Genomic DNA, 11,866 nt, shown 5'->3' with positions numbered 1-11,866 from the left:
GTACTGAGACATCACTCCACCATCTCTCAACATGTCTGTAAGCCCTTTCTGTGTGTGTGCAGTTGTATTTCAGGCCTGGATGTAGATCAATATTGAGGGATCAGTAAAGTTAATCTTCATACATCGAGTAGTATGTCCATACTACCATCTGGATCAGGTTTTTATCATCAGAAACTACTGCATCATTTAACAACTTTCTTCATCACCAAAGAACACTCAGTGATTGAATTGGATGGAGCTCTCGGGAGAAAGATTTATGCTGTATTTTAAATCCTAATCTGCCTAGTAACTAGTGATCCTATCTGAAATGTATCGGAGTATAAAGTAGTACAGTTCAAACAGCACCTAGAAGTATACCTGTTGAGTATTTGTGCTGTCAGTGTTGATGCAGTTTAACGGTGTGACCAGCAGGTGGCGGCAGCAGCAGCGCACGTCGTGCGTGACCTTTGAGCTGAGACGACGCGGTGACGTCGTACGTTGTTTACGACCGATCAGCTGCTGCCTCACTTAGCTTTAGCTTCAGCTGATGTGCTCTAACAAACATAAATCCAGCGATAGACGGGCAGTGAGCATGCAGAAAAAAGTAGAATAATAAAAATGGTCCTGAACAGTTAAGGTAAATAACTTCTCTCTCTCTCTGCGGCTCATTTTATCGATAATGATGTGCAGCTCGCAGCATGCTAATGATGACAGGATTGAGCTCGCTCAGCTGAAGTTTGAACTTCACAAAACAAAAAGCTGCATGTCACATCTGTGTCAAAACCGCCGGATTACTTATTATAAATCAGCTTTTAAACCCCCCTAACCTCCGACAGTGACTTAATGTCCACGTAAACTTTAAATGAGCTGAAGTGCCTCTAATGTGTTATTGTCTATTGGAGTTAAATATTAATACAGAGGCATAAAACTTTGGTTTAAATGCATGCTGTGTTATGTTCAGTTGCAGACTGATTGATTGATTATTTCCTACTTGTAAAAGCAAACAGTATTTACATGTTCAAAAAGGCGTAGGAAGAAGTATATACACTTATTCACCCCTACACCTTCTCCTCTACTTATTAAGTCATTTACAGACTGTCTCATGTACATATATTTGTATATGCACGTATACACCTTCATACATAAAGTACATGCATACAGTCACATATGCATGTATGTATGTCCGTACCTAAATGCACCATACATATTCATAAATCATTATCATAGTATCAGAAATAATATCAGAATTAGAAATACTTTAATAATCCCAGGGGGAAATTATTTTTTGTTACAATACTCCAGTATACAAACAAACAAAAACAACATATGTGAACAAGTAACCATCTATTAAGAACAAAAAATATATATATATAAACTATATATTAAAGGTATATAAAAGATCAGATTTACAGTTAAACAATTTTAAAAAAGTTACATAGATTTATTAGATTTATTTATACATATATAAAGTTATACCATTGTGTCTGTAAACTAAAACTAAACATCATCACTGTCCTTCCTCATTCTTTGTTTTTGTATATCTTCTTGAACCGAATCATATTTGGTACTTTGTTTCAAGTTTCACGTCCACAATTTCACCCCACACATACTTTTCATGATTGGACAAAAGCAAAGATTCTGTCATTTAAGCCTTTCCCTTAAATTGTAACCACAAAATATGTATTACAGAAACAAAAGTCTCTGTTCATTTGTTTTTATTTCAGGAGACAGTGATGCCATAGAGGAAGAAGCCACTGCCAAGTCTCCTCCAACGAGGAGGAGAAGTTTCCTTTAGAAATGGCGACTGAACTTCACGAGGCTATTTTCATGGCCAAGCAGGAGCGCCACAAAAACCTGTATCTTAACTACAGGAATCTGAATAATTTCCCCATAGAGCTGTTGAAGGATGAAGGCCTGCAGTTTCTGGAGAGGCTGTACATGAAGAGAAACTCCCTCACTACACTGGTAATCACACAGATTTCTCTTGTCAGACATCACTGATGTTGTAGTTAATTGTTGTTTTGTGTGCACTCAAGACCAATTTATAATATAAGATAGACTTTATCTATTCCACCACAGATGAAATTCAGACGACTGCATAGGATATAGCAGATGCCACCACAGTGTCAGCAAGTGTTAGAACATCTGTTAGTAGAAACACTGAGCAGGGCAGATTCACAAGTGAAAAATTCACTGATTGTTTCTGTGTTCCTTCCCTCTCTTTCTTTCAGCCTGACAATCTTGCTCAGAAACTCCCAAATCTAATTGAACTGTAAGTAGTCAGCTGTGTTTTGTTTTGTTTTCTGTACAAATAATTAGAACAAATTGTATTTCTGACTATTAAAATTGGCCCCAACATTGACCCCAGAATAAGAAAATAAAATGCCTCACACTGACACTGTTCAAATTGTAACATGTATTTATTTTATTTCCATTCAAGGTATTTGCACTCAAACAACATAGTCATTATTCCAGAAGGTAAGTCCTCTTCTGTGTGATAATAATGTACCAGTGTCCACAGTGTTTTTCTGGGTTTTTTTTTATGTCACTTTGATTTAACAGCATTTGGACTCATTGCTGCTCAACCTTTAGTCTTTCTGGTCAAAGATGAAGCCATCAAATGCATCATTGGTATACAGTTCATCACTTAAAACGCAGATTCAAAGTGAAGTAACGCTTCATTTGGATAGTCCGCCTACAGTTTTTGTAACATTTCACTTTGTATCACTTTGTCACTGTTCAACAGATAATCTGTTAGATGTGCCTAAACATAACCAAACCTGAACCACAGAGGTGTAATATCAGAAAAGTGTTTTATTTGTGAAACAATGAATTGTTTAATTTTAACTAATTGTTGACTGTGAAGATCAGCTATGTTAACTTTGACTTTTGACAATAATTTGGGCACCTGTGACCAGCTATTGGAAACTTGGCCAGACTGCAGTCATTGGACCTGAGTAATAACGCCCTCCAGCTCCTCTGTCCAGAGATCGGCCGACTGAGGTCTCTACGGCACCTGAGACTGTCCAATAACCAGCTGAAATGCCTTCCACCAGGTCTGTTATTCACTTTGAATTTATTTTGTCTAATATCAAGAAGTAGCTGAACACTTAAATGATGGTAAATATTGTTTTTTAAGGACCACTGCATGAAAGCGTCAGACCCATGATCCATGCATTGAGACAAAAAAAGGAAATATATAAATTTCCGCATATTTATACTGTATGTTTGTGTATAGTATAAGTTTCTGTGCCGCACACACTTCACAGGCATTTGTCTTTTACACTTGTGAGAATACAAACTTGAATTGAGTTGTTAAGTATTTTATTTGCCAGCAGAGGGCAACAGAGTTCCTCAACTTAAAATGACATGTCACGGCGTATTCAAGCGCTAACAGGATTATTTCCACTGTGTCATCAACACAGTGGGAGAAAATCTGGTATTATACAGTAACCAAAGCTAAAATCCAGGGTTTTATTTATTTTAATGTCATTCTGGAAGATTAATAAACACAATTATTGTTCAACTTAACATCTTCTATTATGATTTCTAACTTTCTAATATTTCCACTTTCAACAATTTGTAGTTAAACATTATACACAAAGTTCTGTTTTATGTCCATAGTAACATCTCAACAGACTCCATAATTAATAAAACAATAAAAATAAAAAATAAAAGTTTTATCCCAAAGCTTTTAGTCAACCAATCTTCCACATTATCCTGTTATTAAAAAAAACATTCACAAAGTTAAATGTTGTGCTGTTTTATTCTGAGATTTGTTGGTCTGATCTTAAAAGACTGTTTCAAACTTTCTCTCATGTCTGTCTGATTCCTCCAGAGATCGGTGATCTGCAGGAACTGGAGACTCTGGACATATCGATGAACCAGCTGATGTCTCTACCAGATCGGCTGCACCGCTGCGTTTCTCTGCAGAATCTGACAGCGGACCACAACCAATTAAGTCACATTCCTCGACAGCTCTGCTGGCTTCACCGTCTCAACCAGCTCTCCATGGCTGCCAACCGGCTGACCTTCCTACCGCTCGGTCAGTATATACCCCCTTATCTGCGTGTTGTCATAGTGATATTGATATAGTGAGCAAGGCGGTGTTAATATTTGTGTGTGTGTGTTGCAGATCTGGGCAGATCACGGGAGCTGCAGTTTGTATTTGTGGACAACAATGTGGAGCTAAAAGGCCTTCCCTCATACTTGTATAACAAGGTCATCGGCTGCAGCGGGTAATACAGCTTACCAAACACATAACTTGGATCAGTTCAGTTCAATTTTATATAGAGCAGTTACTATAGCTGTGTATTTATTGAATGATGGCACAAAATTATGATTAAGTGTTGCATATAAGATTAAAGAAAATAAACTGAGATATGCGTGTGTACAGGTGTGGTGTGTCAGCCCACGTATTGGAGGGTGACCTGGGTGAGGCGCTGGGTGAGGCGTTGAGCGAGGCTTTGGTCGGGCTTCCGGCTGAAGTGAAGGTGGTGGGCTCAGTGACGGATAACGTGGTTCCCCTGGAGGAGCTCGCAATGAGAAGCCTGCACCGTATCTACCACCACCGGCAAACAGGTGTTATACACACATATATACACCCCATATACCTGTATGTATGTATATATATTTAGGGCCTGAGTACTGACCTTAGTTCGAGGACTCTGTTGGAATTGCTACACTTATTACTAATTCCTTTAATGAATCGTATTTTTGAAATGCTAAAAGTGCTCAGCCACTCATGAAACATGGCACAAATGTCTGAAGTGGTCAAATATTTATTTTATGTGCAGTCACTTAGGCATGTGTCACCAATATGTACAGAAAAATTGTATTATATCCAAAATAAAAAACACCCTCAATCCAGGAACAATTTACAGGTGTCGGGGCAACTAGGCAATTAATCAGATCGACTTCAAATTTGGTCAGTGCAATTTAAAGACCCTCGCAATGAAAAGTTACCAAAAGCTTGAATTTTTGTTAAACATTGTGCCCATTGTGTGGAATTTCATGTGTCACTGCGAAACAGGAAGTTTCTGCCCCGATTTTCTCATGATTATTGAGTCCCAGCTTGAAGATATTTTATATTAATTCTGACCTGATCCACCTAAAATCTGGTCTAGTCTTAAGACCTTCTGGATGCTTTTTTGAGAAGCTTGTAACTTTTTTTTGAAAGGCGTGTTGTCGAATTTTTGGATCACCATGAAATGCGAAGTTGTTGTAACTTGACTGTACATTATCTGACCCAAACTTCACGTTTGATAAAAATCCTGGCCTGAACCAACCTACATGCCAATATTCAGTCATAGTGATACCACCACACACTGGCAACAGGAAGTAAGCAGTCTACACTTGATATGCCAGAACATAATAAGTGACTTTTAACTCCTTTGTTACTGAACATGATTTAGTTTGACTACATAGTTTTATGAATAATCCCTGTACTGTTGTATTGTTAGATCTCAACTTGCTGCCTCCCATCAGCCTCCCAAAGAGCCTCCTAGATCTGCTGCGGTTCCCCCTGGGACACTGCCACCGCTGTAGTCAAGCCATCTTCACCATCATCTATCCCAAACTCTTCCCTCTCCGTGACACCGCACTGGCAGGAGTGCACCGCAGGTCAGAACAAACACACCTTCACTCCCTTCCAGGACTGCCTACCGAACTCCAGATTAGTGACAACTAGAGAGCATCCATCTTTTTTTCTGCAATGTTGAAAGATAACTACAGATCTTGTTTTATAATTGCTAACCTTTCTCCTCACTTTTCTCCTCTGAAGGACAACTGTGAGTTTTGTGGCCTATTGCTGCTCCAGTCACTGCCTCCGGACCTTTGACCTTCAGGGTTGACGTCATTATGTTTTGGTACATCTCCGGTACACTTTCGCTCAGGAGCTGCTGAGTGGTTTCCAGAAGGTGACAGATGATGGTTTGTGTGTATCTTGAAGGTCGGTTCACGTCAGGAACGCCGTGCTTGATTGACAGTACTAAGAAGCGCAGAGAAGCAGCCTGTGTGGATGTTTGGTGGGTCACATGATGGACACGAACGACAATTCAACACACTTAAGTCAAAGACTCAAACCTACATGATGTTCCTGAGACTAAATGGGAGGATTGTATTCCTGTGTGTGTGTGTGGTGGGGATCAAAATAATAACTGCTGTGTGTGAACATTGCATCTATGTGCTTGTTCAACTAGCTCTGTCTAGAAACTAACAGTATTAGACCTGAAGTAACTTCTCACAAACGGGCACTTTTTAAGAACAAGCACTTCATTTCATTTTTGTGAAATCTGTAATTTTTTCACACAGAAGTTTGCAGCAGACACATCCCATTGATTGTGGAGTCATATTTGAGGTATTAACATTTTATGGTACAGTTTGTTTTACTGATTACTGAAGAACATTTGAAGTGTGATGATTAAAAAAAAAAAAAGGAAGTGTAGCAGTTGGATAATAAAATAAAGTGTCATTTAAAACTTTATTTCACTTTGTAAAATTTGCGGGAACACAAAGGTTTCTGTCATCATCTGTAGGAAATAACATTTGCACACTTGCTGATGCTTTTGTGTTAATGTTCATTACTATGTTGTATATTTCTTATTTATCGTTTGTTGGATTGTGTTGGCAGTAAATGTTTGACTCTGGAGTGGATTCATTGGAAGGTGTTAATGTGACCACCGCCTGTTTTACACTCAGCTGTAGAAAACAACACTTTACTGTTATGAGCTTTTCATATAAATACTTAACACTGGTCACAACAGAGTAACACCTCCAGTTCTCCTGATTTCTTTCTGTGTCCTCTCTGTCTGTTTTACTGCTCACTCACTAACGGTGTCTGCTGTAGCTCTGGCATTCAGTGACATGTAGTTGTTAGTGTTAGTAAGTCAGACAGTCAAGCTCTTTTCATTCCCTGCATGTGGGATACAGACTTAACAAACGTCCTGGCAGCAGGAAGGTGCTGTGCCAAAGCCAGTCTCACCAGGGGGAGCTTTGCTTAACTATTCTATCTAGTTTACTCCTCTGCCATATCAGTTCATTGCAAGCACTAGAAACACTCCTGTTTAGTCTTACCTGTCGCATACTTTCTTGATCACTTTCAGCAGTTCTTTGAGATCCAGGATGAGAACAAAGATATGAGAATTGTACACCAGCCTGACCTCAAATGTACAATGAATTCAAAGTCCAAAGACAGTGAGGATGTTTAAAGTAGCTCAGTTTAACACTGTCATGAGAATTTTTTAAGAAGAACCTTTGAATAAGAAGGAATGGATTCAGAGTATCAAAGTTTAAGTTGAATTTAATATTCTTGTACAAGAAGGAGCATTTAACAGTGCAACACACAAGAGGGTTACAGAGAAAAAGGCTCCCTGTGGAGCTCTGTCACGTAGTTTTTATACAATTCATTCAAAATGGGCTGTCTCGAACATCTTCCCACTAACGATTTCCTTTTTTGGTTTTCCCCTTAGTAATGAACATTATGTTTCTTGTCCAAATGACACTTCCTTTAGTCTGTTTCTCATGTCCTTGAACATTTTTAAAATTTCCTTTCCCAGGCAGCTTTAACAAACACATGCTAGATAAGGGGAATACACAAAATAAACAAAAAGACAAAACACATATACACTCCCTCTAAGAGTTAAAACACCTGCAGCCCAGTACAATCCTAATTTTTATAACAAACATGTAAAGAGTACAATTCATACTCAACAGTAAAACTATCATATCGTGCTAAGTAGCATAGATTTCTTTTTAAATGTCAGCCTAACTAAGAACATTGTTGCAGGTGCTCTGCAAAAGAACGACCAGTTGAAGCCTGAACATACTGTATGACTGTACATAAGCGATAATAGAGGGTTGCGGGGAGGTGGAGCAGAAAGCACAGCGGCTCCATTACCAGGATCAATGGTGTGTTCAAATGAGTGTGAGACCATGAGCCTCTCTGGCTGGTGCTTCAGCTCTCTGCCCCTCCCTCTGGGACTATCACATCTCTGCTGACTGCACGTATGAAATAACACACACACATGCTGCACGTTCATATATAAAATCATAGGCACAGGGTGTATACACACACACACAAAAACACCATGAAAGTCTAGATGATGGGTGATATGAAAGTGGATGCCATAGCAAAGTGACCTAAATGCCATCCTCCCCCTCTCCATCCCCTAGTAGCAAAGAGAGTGCAGAGGAGTTGTTTAGTTGAACATGTTCGTCTAGTCTGCCCGACTCATTGATTTTATCTGACCGGGGTTTGTACAAGTTCGAATCTGTGGCTCTGAAATATCAGCAGCAAGTATCAGCTGCGCTGTATTGATAAATTAATGGTGCTGTCTGTAGTGCTGAAGTAGCAGACAGATCTGTAATCGTGCCTCAGTTCCTCCCTTGTGTCAGTTTTGTCTTGGATCTATAATATTTTCTAAATTATGCTATAAATACTGATTATATAATATATTGTAGCCAATTTACTTTCGACTTCCTGCTCAAAGTTGTAGCAACTTGTGGTGGAAGAGTAAGAGCATCTTAGAGACACACTGCTGTCTTTCATATTCCTGTAATATTTCTATGATTATTCAGTAGCATCTGTACTGCAAAAAAAAAAAAAAAAACACACCCCCAGACGTCTGTAACAAAATGTTTTAGGTGAGACATTACTACGCAATTGAGTTTTTACTCTAAAGTTAGGGGTAGGGTTAGCCTCTCCCCTGTTGGAATTTTTCAAATCAAAGCATCCCGTTTTGTGATAACCCCGGGCAATACAAGGATTTGAAGCTTGACTTTAGTGGGGAAAAACTATTAGTTACTACTAATTAATTACAAGCTTTGACTAGTCATTTAAACCATTTTATACTTATATGGATTCTCGTGTTTATGAGCACTCAAGTTGATTAAATAACTTAAACAAATAGACCTTTTTTAACAGCAGCCATGCTGACGTTTTTGACAAGGTTCTGTTACATTTAGTGCAGCAGAAACTTTGCAGTGAGACAACATGCATCACAGCAGCACCCTGACCTCTGTATCATTGGTAACACCTGTGTTTACTGTTACATGCCAAAATCTGCTGTGAGAAAAAAAAAAAAAAAAGGTCTATTGGACAGTACGTGCTGCACTAACCTGTATGTAACTGAGTGGAGTCCATATTATGAGACACTCTGTGGCATTTGGAGACATGATGCAACACCACAGTAATTTCCTGTGTTGAGTCAGGCACACCAGAGTGTGAAGGGGAGTGGGGAGAGGGATTAATAGACAGCTGACTTGAGTGTTGTTCAGCCTCCTGTAGATAGCACAGGCATCGAAATGTCACATCATGAATTTCGAAATGATTATTTTTCAGAGAGGTTGAGGACGGCCTATATTTTATACTTTTGATCAGCTCCCTATCCTGAAGCTTTGTGCGCATAAACATTCAAGTGTTTGTGAGTTGTATTCCCATGTTAATGTCTGATAATTCATTCAGTGTGGTATTCACAAAGAATACTTTTGAGTTCTCGGCTCACATATCTGCCTCTGGTGAGCATGATGTGATGATGTATTGAATCAACACCAGAAAAAAAATTAAGATTTATTCAGTCTTGTTGAACCTTTGCGGAGCTCCTCTGTGCTCGGAATTTATAGCCCATCTATCACTGACCTCTGCCACAGTAACAGCCTCACCATCTGTAACACATTAAAGAAACTGCACTCAAATTAATGTATTTTTTTACTGGAGGTAGGCTACTGTGTTATGAATAAATTTACACTCTGAGTCATTTTGAAAGCACAACACTGTAGAAGAGAAACCGGTCTTGCTTTAATCAATGGCAGTACACTGAGATTCATTGTGCCTAGACTGATCGCTATTGGATCATCAGTTCAGGAGGGAGCACTTTAATGATTTCTTTGATAGGGTGGTAATGATCTGAACCACACATTGAAAAGACTGATCGATCTCCTGTAAAGATCAGATCTGACACTGCTGATCTGACATTTCTTATCAGTGCTGAAGTGGGATCTGGATGTGAAGTCCGTAAAATGTTGGCACAGATAATGAAGAAGACTTGGAAAGAGGTGGTGATGAGCATTCAGCAGTCAAATGCGTTTACTGACATAAGACGGTGAGGTGAGCAAGATAGAGCGGAGGAGGAAGATGATCTCATCTCCCCGGCTCTTAATCTTTTATTTCTTTTCCCATCATGTCTCTCTGTCTTACATGACCTCTATGACACAACCTTTCCACAGTCACAGAAAGTCACTGCGTCTCTGACGTTTGACCTCCTTGGTACAGGCTGTTTTAACCAGGAATCACAGCTGGTGTGGATGTGGACTTGCATACCTGCACTTTTAGCTACAGGTTTGAATCATCCAAAAACGGTATCGGAGCCCAGAAATCCTGTAATGTTGTATTAGTTATACAGGAGACAAACACCTAACACAGTTGCTAAGATTTTTACACATTAGTGTAACCCTAACCCTAACCTCAAGTGCAAAAAGCTTTGTGGTTTAAGTGACACGGGCCTGACAAAAGCACACAAGCGAGCAGGCCACCCTGCAGCATGTCGTCCTTTTTGACTTTGGTCTTTACCGTGTGTCTGGTGGCGTTCTGTAGTCACATCTCATGCCTCGTAAAAAGTATTTGATTATGTAAAGTCAAGGACTCCAGGGACAAACAGGTTTAAACACACAGGGGAATCACAAAGAGCCTTTCTGTCAAGGAACTATGCACACACATGCACTTAGTGTATACAGTATGTGCCCATATGCATGCGTACACAGGGATGGATAGTGTCATGCAGTATATGCGTGATGTGGGATCATGTGGTGCCATGTCTGTTAACATGCCTGATGTTGTTATTGTTCTAACAGGAGTTTATGGATAATTCAGACTAATGAAGAAGGTATTGAAATTAACTGAATTAAACAGTACTGTAGTTGTAGCAGCTGTTCAAACCACACAGTACAGACAGACAGAGTGTTTCTGTGAATGTCAGATGGTACCTGCAGAACTGGTGCACTTTGAAGCATCCCAACAGGTTATCTTTAGTACAGACAAATGGAAAGCTGGTCGGATGTGTGAAGAGGATGGACTAGAGAAAATGAAAGAGCACTGCAAATACACTTTGAGTCTTTTTTACTAATTCTACTTTCTGGTTAGTAAACAGTCACTAATGCTAAGTAGTTGGTCTAGTAGCCCAGATGTCTTTGATGAGTGATGTGCTGTCCTATGTTTTATCTACTGCCTTTTTTTTTTCAATCTCCACTTATGGCTGTGCTCAAAAACAGCTCTCCAGTTTTATAATACAATAACATTTCTTTAGCATTTTAGTTTTTATGCAGTTTGATTCTGCTGGAAGAATATTATTTACTCAAATATTGATTTTAAAAATCTCCTTCTGTTTTTGAACATTTTGAAATATGTTAAAATAATTAAAGCTACTTGACTCCCAAACAGAGTATTTTAAATAACCTTTTGTAAAACAATTTCTATCTTTTTTTAGCGTTGTTTATTCCATATATAATATAACATTTGAATAATTTGCATTTAAAAAACCTTTATTTATTTTTTTAAACTTCTTATTTTATTTGAATTTATCAGTATCTTTGTCAGTCACATTGTAGTAACTAATATCACCTTTTGCAGATGCCTGTTTGAACATTTTTTATTCAGAAAAATAAATAAGTGAATAAATAAAAACTAATCTTTTATCTCCACTCCCTCTGACGTAAGAGGGCGCGGCCATTTTGTGAGCGGCGTCACATCCAACACCATAGACATATATACATAGACGCCGCATTGAGCGCTGAATCGTACGTAAACGGCGCCGCCATATTGGTTCGGGCAGATCTGCCCGTAAACTAATACAAGGAAATGGACTGAACTTCATAAAGCGCCTTTCTACAAAGT

The 11,866-nt window shown here is 38.9% G+C and overlaps 1 protein-coding gene across 1 annotated transcript; it reads left to right on the top strand.

Moving 5' to 3' along the window:
- Window positions 1-454: 454 nt before the first annotated feature.
- On the top strand, window positions 455-6,745 carry lrrc28 (leucine rich repeat containing 28). The gene is made up of 10 exons (XM_010733090.3): window positions 455-616; window positions 1,704-1,944; window positions 2,211-2,251; window positions 2,420-2,457; window positions 2,898-3,035; window positions 3,818-4,024; window positions 4,115-4,217; window positions 4,376-4,560; window positions 5,442-5,601; window positions 5,762-6,745. The coding sequence occupies exons 2-10, from the start codon at window positions 1,777-1,779 to the stop codon at window positions 5,829-5,831; spliced, it is 1,110 nt and encodes a 369-aa protein (XP_010731392.1). The 5' UTR covers window positions 455-616; window positions 1,704-1,776; the 3' UTR covers window positions 5,832-6,745.
- The last annotated feature ends 5,121 nt before the right edge of the window (window positions 6,746-11,866 follow it).

This window comes from Larimichthys crocea, chromosome VIII (genome assembly GCF_000972845.2).
Source record: "Larimichthys crocea isolate SSNF chromosome VIII, L_crocea_2.0, whole genome shotgun sequence".
NCBI classification, from domain to species: Eukaryota; Metazoa; Chordata; class Actinopteri; family Sciaenidae; genus Larimichthys; species Larimichthys crocea.
This window is presented reverse-complemented; position numbering and strand designations above follow the sequence as displayed.

Coding starts and splice junctions, on each gene's coding strand:
- lrrc28 (XM_010733090.3), top strand. CDS start 1,777: ATGGCGACTGAACTTCACGAGGCTATTTTCATGGCCAAGCAGGAGCGC. Junction 1,945..2,210: donor GAAACTCCCTCACTACACTG/GTAATCACACAG, acceptor TCTTTCTTTCAG/CCTGACAATCTTGCTCAGAA. Junction 4,025..4,114: donor GCTGACCTTCCTACCGCTCG/GTCAGTATATAC, acceptor TGTGTGTTGCAG/ATCTGGGCAGATCACGGGAG.